Below are 27556 nucleotides of genomic sequence, written 5' to 3' on the forward strand. Positions count from 1 at the left end.
ACTGGGTAATCCCTGGCCGTGCAGGGAACCATGTTGGTGAGGGAAGACACCTAAGGAGACAGTCGGGACTCCAATTCAGCAGTCCTATGGAGTAATTGGTGATCAGTCTGCCAGATATACAGGATTTATCACTCTCTGCTACTAAAGCCATTTTACAACCTCTGATCACGATTCCAATCCAGAATGGGTTTAGACATATAGATCAGCAAAGAGGTCACCTGAGCTGTTATAACTCTGATCAATATGAAATCTGGTCAAAAATCCATATTTTATGTAACACTACTACCCAGATAATGCCAACGTCAATAAACATGCCCCTGGGTAGGGTAAGATTTCGATCTGATGGGAACAATCACTAACCAAAGAACAGGAGGATTTCATTATAAACATCAAACTTTTAGGTACAATATAATAAGGGAGCTTGAGGATCTATGTAAAAATCTATTGTAAAAGTTGATATAACCAGAAGGAAATTGTCGTGGTTATCTATTGCTTTAGACTACATCTCCACCTAATGCCAGACTCATGTTTCCATTGTGAAAGCCATTAGTTGGGGTACACAAAAAATTTAAATGGACGTTAGATCTCCAACAACCTGTACCATTTATACTTCATTGATCTTTGTGAGATTTTGCACTCATTAGAGGTCAATCATGTGATGATTAATATTCCTAAGTAATAGCGACACCATGCTAAGGGAGGTAACTCACCTTTTCACGACATTACAAAAAAAAATAGTGTCTAAATTGCACGACCTTGGATGTTTTTTTATGTATATGATTGGACTGTTTAGACAGTTTGTGAAACTAAATATTTCCAGTATAAGACCTGATAGACCTGGGGATTGCGGTAAAGATCAATAATAGCTTTGTCGAGGCTCGTCTGAAAGCAACATAGAATCACCAGATCCGTCATTTTTTTTACAAATGAACGTCTAGGTCCAACCAGTCAACCATATAACGAAAATGGTCCATGATTATACAGGTATCATACAAAGGGGAAGTAACTCACCTTTCCAGGATGTCACCCTCGAGCACCGTCTGTACTGGGAGGAAGCCAAGACGAGGATGTTTCTTAAAATGTTTCTTTGTCTTAAATTTATTCTTTAACATCTTTGTAAAATCTCTGACATCTTCTCCTGAGGTTGTCTGAAAAGGCAAAAAGTTAACGTGATTCAAACCTTTGCAGAACTTATTATAACCAATATCATGTAATCAAAGAATTCATCTAAAGAGTTAAAGCAATGCACATATTGAAATCTCTTAAAATCTATTGTTTTTTTCCAAATGAAACTCTAATGTGAATTGATGTTGAATAATCAGTACCTGTAGAACAATATCTGTTTAATGTGTTCGTATACAATCTCAACTCAATCTTTTTTTTCTTTTCTTTTAAACACACTCATTTAAAAAATTGAAAGGGTTATCCTAATCTTTTTTAATCTGAAACATGAACTAGTGGAAGCCAAACAATGAATCTGTTTGATAAATCACAGAATGTTCTTTATAATTTATTTACTGAAGTTAAGAAAATCATTTGATTTTGTATGTCACTTACAGCGGTACAGTATTCTTGCATAGGATGTGAAAGTTTATGAGTCTTGGCTTTCCTTCCTGAGAAAAAGCAGTTTTGGCAAACATCAAAATTAAAGCACCTAAGGCATCGGTATCTGTAAACAAAGAGAACATTATGTTATCTTGTCATTTGTGTACAAACTGCTGACTCAGGGGAAATAACTCCAACAACAGGCTGCACTCAAAATAGCTAAACTTCCTTATTGACAAAGTCATGCTGATGAACATCAACAAAATATCAATAGCAAAATACAGACACAAAATGAATTAATTAATTAATTGGAATATTCATGTTAAAATGATACAATCATGTTTGCTTGACAATATCATATTTTATCAGTGGTATCAAAAACATAAGCATGAAACAAAAGGATTAGAGAACTAGATAACTCATATTGTAATTTTTTTTGTATTTTAAACTCTTGAAATATATTTGTACAGAATAATTTAATCCTATAGTTAACCTACCTAAAGCCAACTATTGGAAATTCTTTACAAATATTGCACTTGGCCTGGTGTTTGGCAGTTTCGGAAGCTGCGAGGCGATGAAGCACCGGGAGCCACACTAGGGACTGTGGCTCCATCTTGAGCCAATCTAGGAAGTGTGTGGCCTGGATTTCTGGTCGACCATTGGCCTGGAGATGGAACAAGGGAGGTAATCAAAAACAATGTAAATATATCAAGTAGTTTTCAGAATGATATACTTATATATATATATAGTAATTGACAATGAGAATAAAAACTTAAACTGATAAATTATGTTCCAATTTTGATACAAATGTCCAAACTTTTCCAAAACAGAATATATCTTAGGAATCACTACCTAATTTCAAGATTATTGAACAAAATGAATTTGAGATGATTTTTTTTTGTTTTCTGTTTTTGGCAAACTTCTATTAACATCTCAATTGATAGAAGACAGATAAATGTTTTACAATAACTTTGTAAATTTTTCACCTAGATTAGTGTTTTCAATGTAAACATGTGTAAATACCTTTTCAAAACAGCTGCGGACACTGGGTTCTATATTGCTGCCTCCAAAGGATGCTACCTCTCCCAGCTGTCGCGGAACCTGCATGCTGTCGTGGAGGAGAAGGCCGAGTCGCCGCTGGTCAGAGAAACCATTGGTATCGGCTATCAACCGGAACAAAACTGAAGGAGAGAAAATACTTGATGCTAGAACTATGTACCTTTTTTTTAAATTTCTTTTTTAATTATTCTAGCAAATGTAGATTTCATCATCAATAGTAAAAAAAACATTTTAGAAACAATTTTTTCCATTTCAAAATACTGTTAGTTACATAAATACATCTACTTCAATACATTTATCATTAAATTACAAACATCAAAAGAAAATTACATTCCTTTGATTCTTATATCTTTATCAATATTAAGACATTTTCATCTATTTTAACACACTTTCATCTATTAAGACACTTACATCTATATTTATCATCTAGGTGGCCATTACACATAAGGATAATTCCAACTTTAAAGGAGAGAACTCGGACCTTCCCACTTCTCGCTCTGTAACACAAACATATACATTAGATAAATGATGGTGATAGAATTCTATTTTTGATTTCAATTGCATAATTTCAGAGTAATAACTTTGTTTTGATTTTGACAGATGGATACAAGGCACTTGGTAAAAATTATTTAAACTGATGTATTAAATGATCCAGACTTGCAGACATTGAGGTTCGTTAGAAGTGGATAGTTATACTGAACACAGTCACACTTACATGTCGTATACATTGAGCACCCAGTTAAGCACCAAATCGACACATAGTGGAACGTTAACAAGATCCGGATGCTCCACCGCCACATTATCGTACATCGTAGACAGACAATTAATCATTTCTATAACGTTCATTAGACTGTCGTTACGACCTCTAAGGTTGTGGTGGTCAAACGCTTCTACGGCTACATTGATGGCAAGGAGGTCCACTACAAATAGAAAGTACCACACACAAATGGTAAAGAATTTGAAAAATAATTTTGATATACAATTTTGTTTTCAGCTAATTATCGATATAACTTTTTCAAAACTGAATAAGATACCAATAAAAATGGAGGAATTGACTTATCAACAAATGTATCTGATATGGACTATTTTGATAAATTTACCATTCATTCATATAAATGACTTACATCTTAGTTTCTTCTGTAGCATCCTGAGTTTCATAGCTGTCCTGTAGGCAGCAAATCTAATGTTGTTAAGGTCCGCTGTAAATCAGACGTAAAATACAGGTAAAATACAGGTAACATACAAATAAAGTTTTGATGCAGGTAGATAACATATGAAATACAGGTAAGAGAATATCAGCCACAGAATAACCTGTTGGCAGAGTTCTCGTTAAAAGCCGGTTGCTGGCAAAAACAGCCGTGTATTTCCTTGTTTACAACCGGCTATTTTTGTCATAAATAAGTATTGGCCCCCATGGGGGCTTGTGGCCCTCAACCATCTATTATTAATTTTCAACCATCTATTAAAAAACTTAGTGAGAACCCTGCAAGTTGGCCAGTAATATTCCTGTAAATTTCTTAAATATCAACTACATTTAATAAACCAGAGCTAAAACTGAGTTGTCTTTTGAATTGATTCTATCAATTATTGATAAGTCTAAAGTGGAAATAAAGACCCCCGACAGAATATCATATCGATGTAGTCAGGAATGATAATAAAGCATACAGAGGGATTGAATCCAGTAGACTGACGGAAGGGAGCTAACTCCCGCATCCTCATACAACTATATTACATACCTAAGGCTTGCATAAGGTCTGTCATCATTGGATGGTCCCAGTGGGTTGTTTCTGTTGTATGACTGGAATAATAACAATGTATATTATATACAAATATCATTATGAGGCAAATTTGTTAGTCTATACTTGTTGACTGAAATGATAATGAACCTCGTAAACACAAGATCTGTGGGCAATAAAACTTATTGGAGTTCAGTGAATTTCAACATTTGGTTGTGATTTATACCATGAAATTTCTTTCCATATCAAACTGGGTCTTCCAATTATACAGATTTGTTCAGGTTAAACTGTAGAAATTGTACAGATATTTTATGCAGCAAAATTACATGGCCAAAGTTTGATATAAAAGACTTTATTCAGTAAATTTATTGATAAGCATCAGCAAAAACATGATGACTGGGACATTTCATTGGTGCGTAACTTTTTTATAAAATTCTTTGACTTACTTGATATAATAAGGCACTTTATTTCCGGACACAGCTCGTTCCCAGGGCTGTTCGACCGAAACTGAAAAGATCAAACATATACCTGTATCATCTCGTCACAGACTCAAAATTGTTTGTGTAGAACCTAAAGCCACATTAAAGATATCATCCTTTATACATACTGATGAACAAATTGACAATTGTAGCCTGAACACATTTTCCAGTGATATTCATGTAATCCAATATTTATATCTGATAAATAACATATGTAAAGGTGAATTATCTCCCCTTAGTGGCAGATCAAGGGTTATTTCCCTTTAATTAATAGAATTTAATCCTGGCAATTGCAGTTGGTAAATATAATGCATCAAAGACTAAGAATGTTTATGATATCAGTAATTATAATTGCATTTATTTTTTGCTTTTTTGCCTGTTTTTTTTTTTTTTATAATTTTGGAATCTGCCCCAGATATAATGAGGACCCAGACTGTGAGAGTTAGAGGTGAGCCAGTGTGGTGTAGTATTTGGAAGCCTACCAATAGTTGTGTAATCCCTGGAGAGGGGGGAGGAGGGGTCGATGATCTAGTATATCCTCTCAGGGGGAAACAATAACATTCATTCTACACCCTCTACCAATGCATGCAGATTTATGTTATGAAAATTTTATAACAAATGTACAGGTTTTGTATTGATTTTAGAATCGGCATCTACAAAGCCAAGGCAAATATGCTTTCATGTTTTAAGGAATTTCAAGTAGAATTTTTTTTCTGTTGGTACTAACTATGGATTATTTATGCAGCTTTAGGAAACGTCTGGCATCTGTCAACAGTTACTGACATGTTACAGAGGGATCAAAGCCAAGGCCAAAACACAAACACCATTAGTCACCTCATCTAGGCCATCTTATCTTTTACTGAGGATTTTTTTTTAAAAAGAGTGTTAAACTGAGAAGAATGGTTTGTTAACCCTGCGTGCTTGACAAGTTTTTCTATAGCTACCACAAGACAACAATTTGTTTTGACTTCAGGATCTGCACTTTTAGGTATTAGGTACAGTAGTATATGTGCCAAGTTGCCAATTTAAACTCTTATGTCATACTCTCCATATAATGACAAAACATATAAAAGCTAATGAACAAAGAAGTAAGAAGCCATTGGAAGGCCTTTTTGACTTTATATATGCTGCCCTGTCACTCTAGTCTCTGTTATCTGTGCTACTGACTGTCATCTTGGCTCTGAGAATGTCTGCAGTGAAAAATGGAAACAGATAGGGGGGTCTAAAGACAGGAGACAGGGGACATTCATTGCTGATTAGTGATGTCAGAAATGGCAGAGACAAAGGAGCTCGGAGGGTGGGGGTAGGGAAGTAGAATGGTGAGGATTCCCCAGGGGGTGGGGGTGTAAAGACAAAAAGATTAGTGGAATCTGGTAAAGTGCTGAAGGGACTTTTCATCTTTGCATAACAAACAGAGTTTCCCTTTCAGAACAATGGGATTCTCTAGAATTTTTCACAAAGAGTGCAGCAAAGGAATTCTTCTATGCAGATTTTTGTTGAGGGAGAGAAAAGTTAGGGTGAAAGGAGGGGGAGGCAAGAGGGAGTTATATTGATGGTACGGCCTTGATAATATAATCTAAAACTGTTCTATATAATAACTAAATTCTTCATGATACTTAAGGAAAATATGGAATGCTTGTCTAGTTAAAACCCCTGTTAATACATCTAATGATGCAATTTTTCACAAGAACCGAAATCAGTTTTAGGGGAAAGCATATGGTAAGGCATGAAGGGGTTATATAACTATTATATAACAACAAAATTCCTAGATAAAGTTGTGATGCACCAATATGTCTTCAGGGGAGTAAAAGATTGACCTGATGCTGTCCACAGTACATATTTACCCCAGCTATGTAAATAATTATTGTCAATTACACACGCCTATCTGCCGATTACAGCTCACGCTGACATAGAAATATATCTGGCAAAACAAAACATCTGTCTCACCAAAAAAACCATTCTCCCCCTGAAAACCTCCTCACTACCACAAAACACACTCTGCTAACATATGTAGTTCATCAATCTCCAAGTACTTGATCTTTAAACATTTGTGTGCCACTTAAACTCTCTTTAGAATTAAATTCTCCTTAAAACTAAAATAGCTTTTTGAGTGAAGTAAGGCATTAGTGTGTAATGCGAACAAATTTAAAATTAAAGTTTTGAATTCTTTTTTATTACAATCAAATGCTCAAAATTTAATTTTCCTTCAAACTTAGAAATAGACCATAGTGAATTGAAATGATTCATTATTATGTTTCTGAAATTAACAGTGCTAGATTTCAAATCAAAATATGCATTAAACCATTTCCTAAGTGAATTTCAGTTCACATAATTAAAAATACAATTTATACATTCAATATTGGTAAAGCATGACGATTCTTTCCAAACATAAATATACTTTAGATTATACACTAAACAGTATTAGAATACATCAGATAAATTTCAGCAATATGATATTTTTTAGATTATCAGGTGACCTTGACCCATTTAATTGCAGTGTGATAACCTTGTGATCACTAAGCAATGAATGCGTTTAATTATTGATATTAAAATTCATATTCTTTGATAAAACTACAGATAAGTTACTATAATTATTGGAATGTAGGAGGTTTACTGCCTTCACTGTGACTGTCCTTTTGGTGTACTATTGAACCTTCCAAGTCGATCATCTGAAGGTTCATTGGGTTACCATAGCAACTGACCTTGAGGCTGCTGCCAAGATAACTGGTTGAGGTACCAAATACATTGTGTGACATGTACCAACAGTATGACAGCTGCAGAGAATTGTTTTTTTATTAATTGACAGCCAGGGCTCTGTGAGTGGATAAAGTCCAGTTGTCCATACAATATGGCCGACTTATCTGCTGCATCACAACAGGACATGCCTGTAGGCGTTCAGGCCAATGACCTTACAATGACCTTCATAACTAAAATGTAATTATTTCTATCCATTCAACACCAAATTGATTATCTTTTCTCAGAGGTTTTGTTAATTACCCAGCAGTCAATCTATTAGCTGACCTTGTCAGGACTATCAGAAATGCTTTTGTGTAAACATGGAATTATCATTATCTGGACAATCACCTTTCTTCTATATGTAAAAAGCAAAAGCTCTCATGCATATAACTCATATAATTTAAATTGCATTAGAATTTTTCTCGAATTGTTTTGCAGAAGATAGAAAAAAATTTCATACACTTTCCGGAAAAGCTTCTAACATAGCAATATAGAAGCCGTATACATCACAGTGCCACCATAGTCATAGAAGTGGCCTTATTATGTACCAATATAGTAAGCTATTAAAAGGTTCTGTATATCAGGCAAAATTAACTTAATCTGCAAAATTTCACTCTGACTTTGCAGAAAGTCTTAAAACACTATTTACAACTTACAAGGTTTAGAAACAAAGTCATTAACTGCTTATCAATATAACTTTCTCAGTCATATTAAGGATGTATTCTTCTGTGGTTTCAGTCCCGTTGAAGTCTCGTTTCGACATAGATCAAAAACGTTATGAGATTTTCAAATACGATTTATCAATATCTGTAGCATGTGGTCTGTAACAAATTTTGTCAAAAAATTACATTTCTATTCTTAGTAGATTTTTTTACACAGCGATTTTAAGAAATGGCCCATTTGGCGGCCATTTTGAAATAGTGTCTTTTTTTGCTTTGAGTAGAGCCACAGTTTTCCCATTTTTTACTTAAATTGTTTTTACTTAAATCATCACCGCGTCTGCATTTTCAGCTGTATCGAGTTAATTTTTGCTGTAAATCTTCACCGGGTTCATGTTGATTAAAATATTGAACATTTATGTGTGAAATTTTACACTTTTGTCACTTTATTTCTGCATTTAATGGTAATTTGAGCATTTTTATTTTTTAGACAAAAATATTGAAAAATAACAAATATTTAAATGGGGCAAAAAAGTAAGCACACGGACCCCCCATTTTTCTGCCTGATTTAGAAAGAACAACCCTTTCCCTATTGATATGCAAACTATTGACAAAAGTTTAATACCAGAACTTTTTCTATAGAGGGTTGAATTTGACAAAAATGGCTGAAAATTGTGCATTTTGGAGCTCAAAATTAAGGGGTAGGGGTAGCATATGTTGTTATTTTGAGAAAAAATATGACTCTTATTAATCATAACTGGTATATTTTTAATGAAGACTACTTGAAAATAAATTCTACAAACATCCATACATATCAAACACCTCATTAGGGAATTATGGCTTTAAATTCTAGTGTATGTGGTCAAAACGGCTAAATTCCAATAAAATCCACTATTTTGTCATTTTGGTATCTTTGAGTGACAATAGCTCAAAAACGAGCACACAGACATATGTTTTTTCTTCCATTTTCTTTCACGGTATGAACTCCTATTTCCAAAAATATATATGAGAAAAAAAGTTTAATACAAGAAAATTTTGACTTCTCAGAGGAGTACATCCTTAATGTCATACATTTGACAACTATAAGGTACATAAGAAGGTAGATCTACCTGGAATTCTTACCTCGTTCAGACACAGCGGACCTAAGCACCCAGACTGTCATTGTCTTTAATGGTAATTTATAACCACAGAAATTTTACAGGTGAGTACATCCGAGGATGGGGTATTTCTGCACATATGTGCAGGTGTGCACAGGTAAGTTAATAATGACCAGTATACCGCAGGTATCACACTGTCCGCCAACTTAGAGCACCACTTGACCAAATCACTTCAGAGATAGAACACTTTGGTGCCTTAGACTTGTCATGTGACCTCTAGGTAAAATAGGTAAAACAATTCACATGTGTCTGCTAACTTGAAATTAAACTACACCAGATTGTAAACCACTTTGAAGTGTATACCTGTATAGAAAAATATTACAAGTAGGTTGTTCCATACCTGTACAGGTAATGATTAAATTCTAGACATTATGTCAAATTGTAACAACTAGGTCAATAGGTTATCTGCAAGAAGTTTCAAACTGAAATGCACCTGTGTTCAATAGAGTTACAGAGCGACAGCAAATGCCTATGGGTAGCTTACAATGTATACTAGACATGCACTTTTACCTAGCTGTCAAACGTTAAAAGGCCAATTAATGCGCCATAGGCCTTCAATCTTCAGGGCATATACCTAACGCTTTGGGAATTTTAACAGCAGAGTTAAAAAAAATCACTTTAAATTGACATAAATGAAATAATAACAACCTCATCTGAACAGAATTCTATAACAACATAGAACACAAAACAAGTCTTAGAATGACCTTCACTTTCCTCAATGTTGGTGACCTTGACCTAGGTAAAGTTAGAAGGACTTTATAGGACTTTATAAAAGAACCAGGTGTTCTTGATATAGTGATAACATGGAAACAAACTATCAGCAAATCAATATCCTGTTTATCGCCCTAGATAAAAGAAACTATACATTCGCATTGTGATGTGATGCATCACAAAAGACAAAACAATCGCATATTATTATATTTATGAACAATTATGTCATTATAGATCAATAACAATACTGATATTCCTTCACTTATGTGAATCAGTAATAGTAACTATATCAAAATTAAAAGCAGTTTTTAATGGAAATTAAGTTAATATACACACAATTAAGGGAGCTAATTGACAGAAAGATTGAATACTTGCATTTGATTATAGAACAATGGAATCCTTACCTTACATCAGTACAATAACTATACATCCAAACATCATTTGGGTAATATGCCAACATCACTAGAAATCATTATCAAAGCCTTACTGCACGGCTAGGTAAAACCGACTTACTTTTAACAACAAGTTTTAAACCAAAGTTTAAACAAAGTCTCAGACACTAATTTACACTTTAAATCCAATGAAGCAATATGTGTATTATAAAAACAGCTAAGGTCTAAAGACCACAGACAGACTATTTTAGAGATTTTATTTCCTGTCGACCTGTATGACCCACAAGCTATAGTAAGTGTGAAATCAACCACTGCCTGTGTCGTAAGCTATAATTCAGTCACTTAAAGCTACCTTTCATGCCAGGAAACTTAAAAAACAACTATGTCTGGACTCAACAATGACTTAAGTCAGTGTGATATCAGACCATGTTTATTGTATTCATCAAAAGTTAATATACTGGAACAATCTCCTTCAATTTCAAACATGTAAAGGCCATATAACTAGTTATAACGCTGTCGTCTGCTCAGAGGGGAAATGAACTGCTGTCAAATTGAATGTCACAGTGTTTGGTGGTTAACAATGATGTATATCATAGACAGGCAGAAAAATTTACGTTTGAGTTTTATCTATGTACAAGTTTACAAACTGATCAAACTATAGCAATCACAAGAGGGCCCAAACATACAGCTAACTAAAACTTTGGTTTGGTTGATTAAGGACATCCAAGATTTAGACAGTGGAAAAGCTGGAATACACAGAGAAAAAACATAGAACTACTATCAGTGTATGGCAACTACCCCATGTGGGTTTTGAACTCACAACCAAGAGATGGAGAGCTATAGTGGTAGAAGTTTAAACACCTTTACCACTTTGCCAACAATTTCCTGACACATGCTAAAAACAAACAATATCATACTAAACCATAAATTAAATTGAATAATGATTAAAACGGCCATTTGGACCATTACAGTCTAACATAGACACCCTTGCCAATGATAAACAACCCCTTGCTCACCCTTTCCCACCGTCAACCTCCTAACATCTGACTATTTGTTATTTCGCAGGATTATAAAATAAAGGTTTCAGAATAAGAATGTCAGATTGACATGAAGTGTCAAGGTTTCTATTTTGCCATCATGCCAATGCTCTACAGTTAACTTATAATGGTTATATAAAACTTTAAAGCTCAGAGTCTCCAATTATACAGTTTAAAATATTTCCTTCCTCTATTTTAAGCAGTAAGTATCCTCAGGCCTCAAATCCAGGATGAAATTTGATAAGGTAATCTATTTCGATTTGGCAGCTGCACAGAAATCATTTGCATCATTTATATCTTACAGTCTACACTGGTATTGATTTTACAAAATTTGCAAATAAACTTCATCCGTAAAGTTTAAGACCAGAGAGGTAAATTGAGTTAATATTTACTATTTCAGTGTATGTTCTACATTTTAGTTCAATTTCCTACTATGACTTGTGGTTTTATTTTATTGTGGTTCTATTTTCGGTACAATCTCTAACCTTTTTCTTGTGGTTCCATTGACATTAAATGTTTTACAGTTCAGTTCCAATTACTGCAATGTAATGTAACCAATTATATATTCCTAAAGTGGTGCTTGTATGCTTCAATTTTCTGATCATTTTAATGGACCTTCAGCTTATTCCATCTTTGTATATTACAGAATTACCTCCCTTGCAGTTAGGTATCCAGTGTGATGTCATTTTTCTTGTGGTTAGGTATCCACTGTGATGTAATAATTTTGTGACAAAACTCGTGTAATTTTCTCTGAAAAGTATTTTGTTATTCTTGCAATGACACTATCAATACCTATTTTCTCTGAAAAGTATTTTGTTATTCTTGCAATGACACTATCAATACCTATTTGCAAAGGTAGATAACTCTGTAATATGCAAAAATAAAATAATAGCACTTTGACAATATTCTTACATTTCCATCATGTTTGATTTGGTATCTTGGACTCTAATAAAACTACTTTTATGTTTGGACATAGCAATTTAATCCCTGAAAATGTCTTAAAAAGTCACATTATTTTTGATTGACTGAAACAAAGTTAAAACCTAAGGTTGTATCATGGTTCTGAAACCTAGCCATTTGACCAAGCCAATCAAAACTGAGGTAACTTCTTATAATATCATCTGTGATTGGCTGGAGCCAGTGTTTCACCTTTGACCCTGACATATCATTACTGAGTTTGAGTACATACCTGAAAGGAAGTGTTGTGAGTCGGGACCGAAGTCTCGAAGAGCTTCTTGCAGATCTCTAAGGCGATCCTCCACCGCGATCTGTAGTTCTTGCCACCGGGTGTTATAGTCTTCGAGTCGGTGAACATTGACGTGATTGAGTATTACTTTGAGATTTTGAAGTTCATTGGCGCGGTCATTTACACTGTCCACCTGGCCTTGGATAGGTGTGTAAGTTTTCTGATATGCCTGTTTAATGTAAAGTTTAAATGTCAGAATTGATGCCAAATCATGGATGGATCTGTTTATTTTGATAATATTAAATAATGAAATTTACTTGTCTTTTTTTTCAAATTTTTGTAAATTGTGCTTGGAATTTATGTCAGTAATTGTGTCCATACTTTTTTGTTAGCTTATACTTACTTTGATTTTTTCTATTTCTGCAGGTAGATTTTCTATAATCATGTCTGCTATTGGCGACCATTTTGTTTTTTCTTGTTCTGCTTCCCTGAGTCGACTATTAAGGTTTTCTAAGCCATCTTGTAATACAACCATTTTCTGGGAGAAAAAAGATGCAGAAAATTTTAATCAACATCTAAGCATTATAAACCATACATCCAATTTAAAAAAATATTTTTAGTCAAATTTTCAGAACTTTTCAAAGTTATTCTATCAAATTTCATATATCCTATAAGCATCTTTTGTCATTCAAGCAGTCAGAAAAATTGATAAGTATGATGACCTTTATATCAAAGTTAATCAGACTAAAATTTCCAATTAAGAGTTATTTCCCCTACCTCCGTGACTTCCTCTATCCTAGCCTGCCACTCATTACATCCTTGGTTAATTTCCACCCACTTCCTGTTGAGCAGTCTCACTTGACGACAGATTTTCTTTATTAAATGGCGAGCCTCTTTTTCAGGTGAAGTTTCGGTAGGCGGCACTTCCTCTGGAAACAGGAAGTCAATTATAAGTTATCGTTATGCCGACCATTAGTAACATCTGTGCGGTGTTTAAAAGATGAGTGGTTTCTGTTATCGGAGATTAATTGATAACAATGGGCCGATCACACTAACAAGTGAATCTCTTCACCTATTTGTAACAATGGTAATTTCCCATTACAGATATTGTGGTATCAATTGGTCATTTGATCTCAAGGTTTTGAATAATACATACTGGGGTACACATCAAAACCTTTTTTTTTCATCTTTTCATAATATTTCCAATATTTTTCATCCAATCACATTTACTAGATTGACAACATGTTTCATTGTTATTACAACTCTCAACTCCATATTAACACATATATATATAGTAACATCCAGGACGATTACTTTGTGCTACATAAAGTGACAATAAATTCATCCAAAAGACACAAATTATGATCATAACTACACAACTTCCAAATGAACCATCACAAATGAGACAGAAATCCTACCTCTCCTAAATGCTCTAGCCTACCATGCCTGTTAGTGACCATTTCTTTCCACCTTTACCTTCTCAGCCTACCATATTCACTACCCCCCCCCCCCAATCCCACGTTTGCCAAGCTTACCATATTCACTACTCCTCCCCCACCTTTTCCCAGACCACCATATTCACTTTTCCTCCCATCTTTGCTCAACCTACCATATTCACTATACTCCCATCCCTATCCCACCTTTGCTCAGCTTACCATATCCACTACTCCCCTCAACCTTTGCCCAGCCTACCATATTCATTAAACCCCACCTTTTCCCAGCTTACCATATTCACTTCTCCCCCCACCTTTACCCAGCCTACCATATTCACTAATCCCCACATCCCAGCTTTGCCCAGCTTACCATATTCACTAAACCCCAACCTTTTCCCAGCCTACCATATTCACTTCTCCCCCCACCTTTGCCCAGCCTACCATGTTCACTACTCTCCCCATCCCAGCTTTGCCCAGCCTACCATATTCACTAAACCCCCATCTTTTCCCAGCCTACCATATTCATTTCTCTCCCAACCTTTGCCCAGCCTACCATATTCACTACTCCCCACATCCCACTTAATTTTGCTTAGCCTACCATATTCTTTACTACACCCCCACCCACCCCACCAATACCAAGCCTAAAATATTCACTACTCCCCCTACTCAACCTTTTCCCAGCTTACCACATTCACTTCTCCCCCTACCCCACATTTGTCCAGCTTACCGTATTCACTACTATACTTACACACTTACTCCCCACCTTTATCCAACCTAACATATTCATAACTACTCCCTCCCTCAACCTTCGCCTAGCCCACCTATTCCTTACTCCCCACCTGTATCCAACCTACCATGTTCACTACTTTCTCCACTGTCAGTGCTGAGTCGTTTATCTTCCCCTTCCTCTCGTAGGTAATGGCGTCCTGCCTCCAAACTCTGCTCTATGATTGGTCGCTTTGTATCCAACTGCCGCCGTAATCTCTGAGGATTACAAAAGGAGTCAGAATATAGAGGAAACATTTTCACACATTGAAGGGAAGTAATATTTGATCTATTTAAATTTGGATAAAACATTTCATTTTGAAGACATTTACGTGATTAATCATGAAAATTTATTATAGGAGGGTAAATATGCTTCAGAGATTTTATGGAAACCTACCCTGTTTTCCTCGCTCTGATTTTGTAGAGTGAGAAGATCCCCTCCGATTGGGCGTTGTTTGTGAAGCTCTTGTTGTTTGGTCAAAAGCCAGCCAATCAGATCTTGTAGTGTGTTCACAAGGTGGAGCCATTGTTCTGCATTACTTTCAAGTCTACCCCTGAAATTAACAATAAGAAATGTTAATGCTAATTATAAAGCAGAGGTGAGAATGGTGAATAGCCCTGTATAACAATATCATTCCACATTTAACAATGGCTAAAATTGTTGATGCAGTTGTAAAGTTTATCATATCAAGGTCATTGTTTTAAATACCCACATAACAAAAAGCATATTGTAAAAGTATTTTCTGACTAAAGCAGATGAGGTTACAGCCAGCCTAGAGACCTGCATCAATAGCATTACCCCCTAGATCCCCTCTTATTTAATCTGATAACGAGGCTCAGGATGTCGATATAGCCACCTCACACCTGATTAGCCTTGTTTATTTCCGTGATTGAGAAACCTGGTTTTTGTTCGACTGACCAGTGCACACGTTTTTTCTTGCGTCTCCGGCCGGAATCTGTGTGGCCATTTGACACTATTGATCTCCCTCCCCATTCTTTGCGACAGCCGACGAGGGCGATGAAGTGGACCGTCCCTGGTCGTGGGATAAACCCATTACTTCTTCCTACCAAAGCTACGTATCGCATTTTGATGGACAGCACAGTCAAACTTCAATTTGTTTAATGTACTGATTTATACTCTCATCAACAGATGGTGCTCAGATATCCATGTATGTATTTCTGAGATACTGTTGTATTCACAAATCAAAAATCATATTCCGAAAAAGAATATAGCCTCAAAAGCACATATTATTTGAAACTGAAATGTTTTCATAAATCATATTTGGTATATATCCAATGAAATCTTCAGACAACAAATCTCTGGTTTTGTGTCGATAATCCAGTCAGGTTATCCAGTTTATAAGGTTTATAGGATGATCAATCACTTAATCATTGAATTAGACCAAAACAAACAGAATTCCTCACTAATAAAATCAAATGATTTCCTCTGTAATATAGAGAAAACTTGGAGACAAATTATATAAATCCTAAGACAGGGGAACACTTTGAGGCCAGACTGGTGGACATGTCTACCGCTCCACGACCTTTGATGAACACAATTTGTGACTCCTCAATGACAGTCTTTTGGAAATTAATGCATGACACACGGCAAAGCTGATGTCATTTCAATAACACCTTGGCGGTACCATGGCCATCAAACGACTGCTAAGGTTCTCGAGTTGTGAATATACATACATTCATGATTCACGCCCTACTGCCAATTTGCACTATGTAAATTAGCCCAAGATAACCTGAGCATTCCTTGTCGTTGTGACGACAATACAATCTTAACTTGTTCAATTAATTATGTACACACATTAGGCAGGTTGACCTAGAGAAGAAACCTCACCTCAGATTAATACACATCCATGATAATACACAAGGTCGGGTCATGGCTATCACACCAGGCTTTGACCCCCCTCTCCCCCTCCCCAGCATACAGAGTAATTAGCCCCTATCTTAATAGGATGGGTGGACCCTAAATAAGCCTAAATTAGCATTGCATTTGGAACACAACTGATATCATTAGAATATGAACAGCTCAATTTTATCAATACTAAACATGGAAAAAAATTATAAAGGGAGAAAGTATTTTAAGCCGATATTCATATCTGATGAATCTTTTTTGTGTTCGCCTGTTAAAGTTACATTTAATGAGTGTATATCTACGAGACCTGTACTGTATAACACATGTCGGCAAACCTCTGTATAGCCCCAGGTGCATTCAAATTACAGAGATTGGTATAACTGTCAGAATAAATCATTTCAATCAAGTTGTGCAGGTTTATTAAACTGTACATTAGATATTTCCTTGTGAGCTGTCACTGCGGTGATGAATTGGTCAATGTTAAACTTTCTCTCCTGACAAGGGCACCTTTCTAACCGATTACACTTTGATGTTATTCACTGCAGCTCAATCATTTACACTAGAACACCCTGGAGTAGGAAATTCCCTTTCACTCGATGATATATTTTATTGTATCTCTTCAAAGTTTCAACAGGTTTTTTTAGCTATTACACTACTTTTAATAGTCTCTCACAAATAAGCAAAATTTATCAATTTAAAAAAAATCTCATTCTTAGATAAGATGATATCACTGTGATTTGTAAAGTCTTCAGTGTCATTTTGTCTGCGGTATCCTAATGACAATTATAACCATTATACTTAGGAATTAATGATACATTAAATCTTTCCTTATGGCAGATATTCAAATTCTGATGAATTATTATATTGATCAGGTCAGGTTGACTCCATTCAGCCTGATTTAGATACTCCTCTATACCTTATTTAGTATATTGATCAGGTCAGGTTGACTCCATTCAGCCTGATTTAGATACTCCTCTATACCTTATTTAGTATATTGATCAGGTCAGACTGACTCCATTCAGCCTGATTTAGATACTCCTCTATACCTTATTTAGTATATTGATCAGGATAGACCGACTCCATTCAGTCTGATTTAGACACTCCTCTATACCTTATTTAGTATATTGATCAGGTCAGACTGACTCCATTCAGTCTGATTTAGATACTTCTCTATACCTTATTTAGTATATTGATCAGGTCAGGTTGACTCCATTCAGTCTGATTTAGATACTCTTCTATACCTTATTTAGTATATTGATCAGGTCAGACTGACTCCATTCAGTCTGATTTAGACACTCCTCTATACCTTATTTAGTATATTGATCAGGTCAGACTGACTCCATTCAGTCTGATTTAGACACTCCTCTATACCTTATTTAGTATATTGATCAGGTCAGACTGACTCCATTCAGTCTGATTTAGATACTTCTCTATACCTTATTTAGTATATTGATCAGGTCAGGTTGACTCCATTCAGCCTGATTTAGACACTCCTCTATACCTTATTTAGTATATTGATCAGGTCAGGTTGACTCCATTCAGCCTGATTTAGATACTCCTCTATACCTTATTTAGTATATTGATCAGGTCAGACTGACTCCATTCAGTCTGATTTAGATACTTCTCTATACCTTATTTAGTATATTGATCAGGTCAGGTTGACTCCATTCAGCCTGATTTAGATACTCCTCTATACCTTATTTAGTATATTGATCAGGATAGACTGACTCCATTCAGCCTGATTTAGATACTCCTCTATACCTTATTTAGTATATTGATCAGGTCAGGTTGACTCCATTCAGTCTGATTTAGATACTCCTCTATACCTTATTTAGTACCGGTATATTGATCAGGTCAGGTTGACTCCATTCAGCCTGATTTAGATACTCCTCTATACCTTATTTAGTATATTGATCAGGTCAGGTTGACTCCATTCAGCCTGATTAAGATACTCCTCTATACCTTATTTAGTATATTGATCAGGATAGACGGACTCTATTCAGCCTGATTTAGATATTGCCCCATACATGATACAATATAAATGTCATTAGTAAATCTATCTACCTTAGATACATTACCAAGAAAAGCTAGTGTAATCCATGGAAATTCAATCAAAAACTATCCACCATCATATAAAATGTTTTTTTTTTTTTTTTTATTAATTTCTAAAATATCAAATTTAAACACACACGCAATAGTGGCAAATTGTATACATTGCATTTGCATTTGAAATAGAGATTCTGCATTGATGTTTATGGAAATATATATATAGACTAGAACAACTCTGAGGATTATATGTACATAAAATTGTCACAGAGGATCTGACCTTGACCTTTGATCAACAGAATGGTAATCATTTTATATTAAAAACATCAAGAAGGATAACTCTCTCTTAAAGCTGATGTTTCTGTACTTATTAAAGTCCTTAAAGAATGCATAAAAGATCTTCAAACAGGAAAAGAACAATTGAAGTATAGAGGAGACATCTTTTTCATTTCAAATGTAGAAGTACCATTACATAGCATAGTATACATTAGCTTTATGTCAGAGATAGCTATATCTACAAATATAATGCATGATAAGAATTAGCAAAAAAGAAACACTTTGTAATCATCTGCAAGTTTTAAGTATAATCGTTTACTTTTTTGTTTTTTAACTAAATTTTTTTTAACTAAAATAAAGATTCAACTGATGAAAATTACATATTGCTATAATTGAGAAAATAAAACCTGTAAATGTAGACACACCTTATTTCCATGGACTTTGTCATTAGGTTGATCCATCTTTGGTTCATCTCCTCCAGACGCCGGTGGAGTTTTTGTGCGTCGGTCGCCACCATGTTGCGAGCCAGTTGATTGCCAGCACTATTGAGAGAGTCGTATGTGCTCTTGTTAGCATCAACTTCTGCCTGAAGATCCTGTAACGACAAAAAGACATGAGCAGGTTACTTATTGTTCAGTGAAGTCCCATAATCTCTTTCAACTGATGGTATTTTTTTTATTATTACTTTTTAAACATTTTGAAGCCAGTATGTAACCTTAATCTTTGTCAATAAAACATCTGTAAAATTGAAATTGAACCCAATATTATAAGAGTTATCGACATTACAAACATATTTCTGTAAAATAGAAGAACTACAGCTTTAACTGACAAGTCACAATTGCCAATGAGAAATCAAAACAAAGGGAGATAACTCTAATTAATCAAACTGCCAAGGCTACTCATAGATGCTGTGAATGAAGGACTCAAACAAAGAAATAAAAGAATTTGTTTATCATTTATATTAAATTTAGTTAACATGTTGTAGAACATAGTATTTATATAATGTACAATGTTGAATTTTGGAGTAAAAAAAAAGATATGTATTGTTTTATTATAATTTAAGTTAATTGATTCAAAAACCATAAGTTAAATATGTTTTTTTCCTGAAATGACTGAAATATATATTTTATATAATAAAATTTCTTATTTCTGAAATAAGTAGATTTATCAAACCAATAAATCTGGTAAAAATCTGAGAACAATTTTCGTTTAATACATGTAAGTAATCTATATACACATACTTATTACTGAAATGATCAATTTCATCAATGTCTCTTTAAAAGAAAAGAAAATGAGTTAATTAATATCCATTTAATAACAACAGAAATATTGCAATTTCCTTGTTAGAAAGACTAACATGGCTGCTTGCATGTGTGTATCACTTTGCTTTGCCGACTTTTGATAAATTGGCCAGATACTTTTGTCAAATAAAAAGTCATAATTTGGTTACCTTTTACAACAATCCTTTGATGTTATGGAACATTGTTGCAAATATGTTGTGTATCTTTGTTTAAACACGGCTTGAACAAATAGAACAGCAAGTGCACTTTCACTACGGTAATATAGTAATGAAGTTTAAAGGGAGGCAACTCGAGCTTTCACATCTCTAGATGGGAGAGAGCGTAGTAGTTCCGTTTACAACGGTATGTTTTCAGAAAAAAAGAAAAACATCATTAATGTTGACTAGAGATTGACACCACATGTATAATTTCTATATGTATTTGTTTGAATTGATCTTAGTTAAATAATTAAAAGGTAGCTATAAATAATTAATTCCTGCGATGAAAGGCCTACTGGTTATGACGTTCAAAGTGAGGCAACTCGAGATTTCACATCTCTAGATGGAAAAGAGCGTAGTAATTTAAACTGATATAGTTCGCAACGTCAACCAGATAAAAGACTTTTGCAAACACATTTAAATCTTATTTTTTGTAAAAATCATTGAAACAAACAGAATTAATCATTATTTATAGCATCAATTTTGTACCATTCAACTAGATAGATAAGCTAAGAAAATCTACAGCGGAGGAATAAAATAAGAAGGTGTTGTGTGTGATTTTCAGGAATACACAAGCCCTGAACCAAGATCAAAACGAAATGGTTCTTAGTAAGCATCGGAAAACATCACTGATTGCGTAATTGTACACTTCGATTATTGTTGTGACAATTATTATACATGTGTGTTTTATTATTTTATACCTTCAATTAGGGGATTCTTATTGTTGTTTCGATGTGCTCAGGCTTGCTTAGCGTACCTATGATTGCTGTTTCACAGCATCAAAAAGCTTGAGGCTTGAGGGAATGTCATTAAGCCGGTTTTTAATTCAATTTACTCCTGGTAGTAAATTATACAAGATCTCTGGTCAAACAAAGTGTGAAGTAATGTATCAGAGCTGATGGTCGATAAATTGGGAAATAAATTCCTGACCAGTCTACACCCCGTACTGTCAAAGTGGCCATAAACCATCTTTTTCTGATGACAGCGTGTGACACTGCCGTCAGCAACTTCCTGTGATGGATCCCTCAGAGGCCACCATTGGAGTGGGGACATTCAGCCTACAGACCACATGGATAGATAATGGATGGTACAGATAGAATGTGATTGCTTTTTCCTCATAAATGGTCACTATACATACAGCGTATAATGGATCGTTTATAGTGACAATAATCACTGCCACAGAAATTAAACATGGAGCCCGCTACTTTTATTTAGTTTGGGAACGACAGATGAATTTTTATGACCTACAGGCAAATGATCCAAACGCATCCTTATATACCACTACTGGAATGAGTGGTCCTTCATTAAAAAGAATACTACAGGCCTCCACTGTTATCAACATTCACAATAAATGAGGGCAAGAAGGAAAGATTGTCAGTATCCCCAGTCCTTATCAGTGTGTGCAGACACTGCCAATGTCTATGGGAGTATAGCACTAGCTATCATGGTAGGAAGGTTAGTACAGTTCAAAGCAATATAAGCTTTACCTACAGGCCTCATTAGGTCATAATGACATGGCAATGCTACATTTCTGTTGGAAATAGATAAGACTCTTGGGGTACTGAATCTAGGTACATTTAAACATTTATCTTTTACAGCGAGAAATACATATGTTTTGGAAGAGATATCAAAGTATTTTCAATGTAATGGTATTCCTATGATATATCAATAGTTGAACATTGTAACATACATCGGAATCTTATAAATTTGTTCAATGATCTGAAAGACTGACAAGACAGCAATTACTTCAAGCAAACTGTTTAAGCTCTTTCAAAATGGTTGAAATTTCATTTTTGATTTTTAAATGAAGATGGCCATGAAACAAGTAATTCTGTAAGAAATTTGAAAGAAAACACATGAAACAATGGCCGAGACCTGCTCCCGAAACTTTACGAGATAAGATGAGTGAACTCTGAATGCATGGTAAGGCTAGACAAGATGAATACTTAATGATAAAACTGGACACATGGGTATAACATAAATGGCTTCTATTTACATACTCTGATGGGCTGGCCAACAAAACAATACCAACCAGATACACAATATATCCACACAGATTTGGACAATCATACAATCAGCTAGGACCAATTATGGCTAAGGATATCATTAGTGAATTCATGGAATAGCTAAGATAAAACTAACTGAAACCCCCTATGTAGCACAATGGATTAGTCCAGATATTTGCTTAGGGTCAGTCCATAATGGCAACTAGGGGTTAGAATGATGCAGAGTAATTTTGGTACTTGAAACTGAAGAGATGATATCATTGGAAGATGATGAGGACCTCTTGATCTCATTACCAGTAACTCACAAGCATAATTACATCAAAGTTTCAAAGCTAAAAAACACTTTTTTTGGTCAGAGCAAATAATGTACTTCTATTTCTGTCGACTGCTGTTTTTAATAGGAGATGAAGGAAGAATGGGTGCTTGTCCCTGCAGTCATGGCTGCCCGATCTTTGTGTGGTGCACTAATACCATGACAAAAGCTATTGAAGCAGAGACAGAATCCTTCATCTGTACCGCCAGTGATGGCAAAGCATCGTCTTCCTAATCTGATCTCGTACCAAAACAGCAAACAAGGACGACAAATGACCTAGGACATCTTATCTAAGGAACCTAGTGACAAGTGCCATTGTTGTAACATCCGATCCGTTCCCTATTACCACGGATACACAGAAATATCAATACTGTTGCGTGCACTACAGGTTAAAACAATTTACCATGATCAGATCGGATGCCAATAGCTCTTCTGTGAGGAGCCCTTGGCTAACACAACTGGTGAATTCAAGTATTACAAGGGTGCACAAATTGCCATTGACTTTTTAGACATGAGAAGTGAAGTCCAATATAATTCCTTCAGAAATGATCAATTTTTTGGACAATGTGACAATTTTGTTTTTATTGCTTCATGCAATCATAATAGATTTTCAGTAGCCATTCATCACTTTGTAAAATTCACGATATCCTTATAATCCAGATTTATTGATTTAAAAGTCATAAGGATAAGAAAAAAATTTGTAAGAAAACGCTAAATTATTTAGTCAAGGAACCCAGATCTGTTACCATGGAAGTACGATTGGAGGCGGGATGAACAATCTCTCTTTTTCATGTTAAGGCATGAAAATTCAAAATCATGATCTCGAAATTCTTAAGGAAAATTAAAATTTGAATAGTTATCTACTACATTACAATATGACTATAATTTCCAGGATAATTTTGTCATTAAGAGCCGTTTCGTCACCAGGGATGGAGTAAGAAGCAGCAATCTTATTTAGAAACCATTGGTGAACAAATTATGCGTCATTGACTAATCTCACATTTAGATTAGCGAAGAGCCTGTAATTGTTGACTCTTGTGTCATCACCTTATATTGCAAAGCCTCATTAAAACAGATTATAGATGTAATATATTAGTTGAACGTAAGGGCATCTGTACTCCTCTCCTCAAACATTTGTTCATCTTTAAAATGTGATCTGTTAACTGTTGTCAGACGGCGACAAAATTGTCAGCCATAACTCGCACTGTAGCTCAACAGAATTAGAATGGAATATCCCACTGACTTTTTCTGACTTCATGGACATAATTTCAATGGGAAGAACATCTGCTATGACAGTTATAATCAGATTCCAATTGGTCAATGTACTTGTCATGCAACTAAAATTAGAACACAGAACCACAACTGACCTTTTCGGCTTAGAAAGACACCCAACAGTGTTAATTCTGACAGAGAACGATCACTTCACTCAGTCATCCACAATTTTATATAATTAAATTTGCTTCCCCCAGACCATAGAAATCATTTTGTTTCATGATATCTGTTATGGAGGCCACAACATTGTTGCATGATAATCAGTTTACAAATTCATCATGAATGACAGATGAAGAGCAAATATTCTTAGGCTTTTTTTCAAGCTATTTATTTCAGCTACAGAATGGTATGGATCAGGGCAAATCAGCAGCCGCCTGATGGATATTCCAAGCGGTGCCAGTTTAGCCATTACTGGTGTTCAGAATTGCTAACTGAAGATTCGGGGACCACCAGCAGGGTTATAGTCACTATTCTAGTTATGTACTGGAGTCATTGTAAAGGTCAGCAACCACTGCCAGGAACTGATAATAACAGTCTGTCTACAATTCAAACATAATCTATGCTCAATAATTCTCGAGTCATTCATATGGTACATTTAGAAACACTCAAACATACAAGTATTTTGGATGACCAACAGATAGTCTTTAAATCACACTAGTGAGAAGGTTAGGGAATATTTTCTCTGTAAAAATGAATTTCTTTAACAAGTGTTTTTGTACTTTCACTGATAGTTCATAGTACTATGTCAGTCCTTTTTGTCTTATCGGTCAATGACTCTTGTTGATATCAGCAAAAGAAAAATATAAAAATGAACAGAACGTTTTAATTTTGATTCCTTTCATTTTCACATTGCTTGTTGTTAGAAGTTTAACGAAGTCAAAGGAAATACATCACGGGAGTGTTTCTGTGAATTACACTGTCTGTGATTTCAATTCTTTTGTTTCCGGAATACAAAACTATATTGATTGATCAAACTTATCTTTTAGAACATCAGGTATCAGTAATCCGTCTGCTTTGACAGCCAAACCTGACTTTGACAAAACATCAATAAACGCGAGTGTGTCTGTTTGTCTCTGATTACTGCCAGTATTTTACTGTCACTATAATCAAGCATACATTTTGTGCCACCAAAGGGTAAACACAGGGCCACACAGCACCTTAATGGGCCATCAGAAAGTGGTGGCGCTGGAATTATTGCAAAGATGACTTGTAAACAGTCGAGATCAATGGCAAGGTTGTTTTTTTATTGAGGAAGTTGATTAGAGAAATGATTGAATGTCTGATGAACAGTCAGATGAATTGTAAGATCCCGTGGCTCACAATACTCAAGTCTGTCAGGGTGTGACAACTGAAATGGCTCAGATATTACATCATCCTCTAGATAACTGATCAAATTTAGGATATCTCGCGAGGTAATTGACACGGCACATGAAGACCAGACGTTGTCACTTTTAATGCAGGAGATTTCTGTGACAACTAGATATGTCACATAAATGTCCTTTCACATGAAATTTTTCCAATGATCAAGCAATCCTTCACTTTTTACGGAGTTGTCTGTCCATTTTGTTAGATCTAGATACAATCAAACTTGTTAACTTGCATGAAGTCTAGATATAGCAAAAATGTTAGTTGGGACTTAATTATAAAATGTTTCAAAATAGACAAGGTATTTGATTTATACAAAATTTAGTTGTATATATCGCAATTGCATTAATGCCATCAAATTGAATCAATATTTCAGTACACTTTATTTTTTGTAGTTTGTGCAAAAACTAGATCCATAAATTATGTTTTCCATAAAGGAAATGAAACATTTTTGTAGTTTATAGATTAATTGCGATATTGTCCATCTTACATGGAACATTAACATAATACCAACTTACATGCAACACAGAGCATATCCTGAAACATCAAACGTCTATCAATCAGTCCCAAGGCTGGTGGATTTCAAATCTTCCATTAATCAGTATTTATTGCAAGTTCACCATGACCTCAAGATCTGCGTTTACAAGAGGTCATCTATACAATAAAACTTAATACCACAAAGGAGTTATCTCCCCTGAATTTCTGCACTCTCCTTTTTTGAAGATTGATAAATCTTTCCAACCTTCATTTGGTTTATCTGATATAGTCATAAAGAGCCTGAACCTTAACCAGAATATCCTGGATATAGATAAGGACGGAGAATGGAGGAAACCAATACATTGCCCAAGTGAAAAACATTTCAATAAGATTTCTTAGGATGGTCTTACACTTCAAACTGGCACTTACACCGTTCAATATATCTCTATTTGTTAAATTTAACTCTTTTATTACCCAAGCGCATTACCAACAGTATCCATAACTATGGAGACAAATTTGATTTAGAAACGGAGAGTTTATCATTTTTGCACTCGATCCTATAGCTATTGATACTGACACAGAACCTTTAACTAAATTTAGAAAGCAGATATAAGTAATTTAATCACTTACAACAATTTTCTGCCAGGTTTGATATTAGAGAACTGTTCAGCTACCAAAGGATGCAATCCAGCCACTTGATTCCTGATTCCCTGACCACAGCCTGGGATAGGCTACAGCTGAAGTCCTTTTTCTTTACTCAATGGGATATTGTAATAAGTATTTCAATTTTTCCTGTTCTTTAAACTTATATATTTTCATTCAAGTATTTTTTAAGATTTTTATACAAGCCTTTAGCAGTCAAAATATACCTTAGACTGATAATTCATATATTTATGTTAATGAAAACTTATCACTGAGAAACCTATTTTACCAAATAAATGAAAACCCTAGACTTGATTCAATTGGCACAAAATTCATGGAATATTTCACAAGTTTTTAATGATTTTTGAAGGGCTGCCCAAACAGTAATCTGTCTCACTACAGACTATTCATCCCCAGATTTCAACTTCAGCTTTCAAAGTTTAGGGATTTGGTTAGTGTCATATATGACTTTATATCACTTTAACCTTTGTAAAATTGATGATTCAGCAAAGATGTAATGTAGGGATCTATTTGTAGAGCTATTTACAAATGATTTTCACATCATAAGCCATATAACATATGAATGCCATTCTCACTAGTGGTGTTCCGATTAATCGAGTTCGTCGAGTATCGTTGGTTTGAGGTGTTTGATAAATTAATCTAGTAAAAATTCTGTAATCGAGTTTCATCGGAATTTTATGGCACCATGATTAACCAAAGTATAAACTTAGCTGATCAGTATAACATACAAAAAAATCAAAGCAAACTTCTTAAAATCATTCCCTTGTATGTGGTTGTAGCTCATATCATTTTATATTTTAAGCGTCTAGGCAAATTGAAGACAGCATAAGCACTACATAGTAATGTTAACAGATGAGCATGATTTGTGAAGAAAATAA

At 34.8% G+C, this 27556-nt stretch overlaps 1 protein-coding gene across 6 annotated transcripts in view; it reads right to left on the bottom strand.

Annotated features, from left to right (window-relative positions):
• LOC138332868 (dystrophin-like) overlaps positions 1-27556 on the bottom strand; it is a 305298-nt gene that overhangs the window by 21743 nt on the left and 255999 nt on the right. For all 6 annotated transcript variants that reach the window (XM_069280861.1, XM_069280851.1, XM_069280886.1 and 3 more), the window contains 15 exons: positions 19510-19679; positions 15293-15449; positions 14985-15114; positions 13475-13626; positions 13101-13235; positions 12701-12926; positions 4787-4847; positions 4341-4402; positions 3729-3803; positions 3320-3524; positions 3016-3101; positions 2569-2726; positions 2043-2209; positions 1558-1669; positions 1012-1148 (listed from right to left, as the gene is read on the bottom strand). In XM_069280861.1, the coding sequence (XP_069136962.1) occupies positions 1012-1148; positions 1558-1669; positions 2043-2209; positions 2569-2726; positions 3016-3101; positions 3320-3524; positions 3729-3803; positions 4341-4402; positions 4787-4847; positions 12701-12926; positions 13101-13235; positions 13475-13626; positions 14985-15114; positions 15293-15449; positions 19510-19679 (2033 nt within the window). The remainder of the gene's footprint in view (positions 1-1011; positions 1149-1557; positions 1670-2042; positions 2210-2568; positions 2727-3015; positions 3102-3319; positions 3525-3728; positions 3804-4340; positions 4403-4786; positions 4848-12700; positions 12927-13100; positions 13236-13474; positions 13627-14984; positions 15115-15292; positions 15450-19509; positions 19680-27556) is intronic.

The sequence above is a fragment of the Argopecten irradians genome, chromosome 1, assembly GCF_041381155.1.
Source record: "Argopecten irradians isolate NY chromosome 1, Ai_NY, whole genome shotgun sequence".
NCBI classification, from domain to species: Eukaryota; Metazoa; Mollusca; class Bivalvia; order Pectinida; family Pectinidae; genus Argopecten; species Argopecten irradians.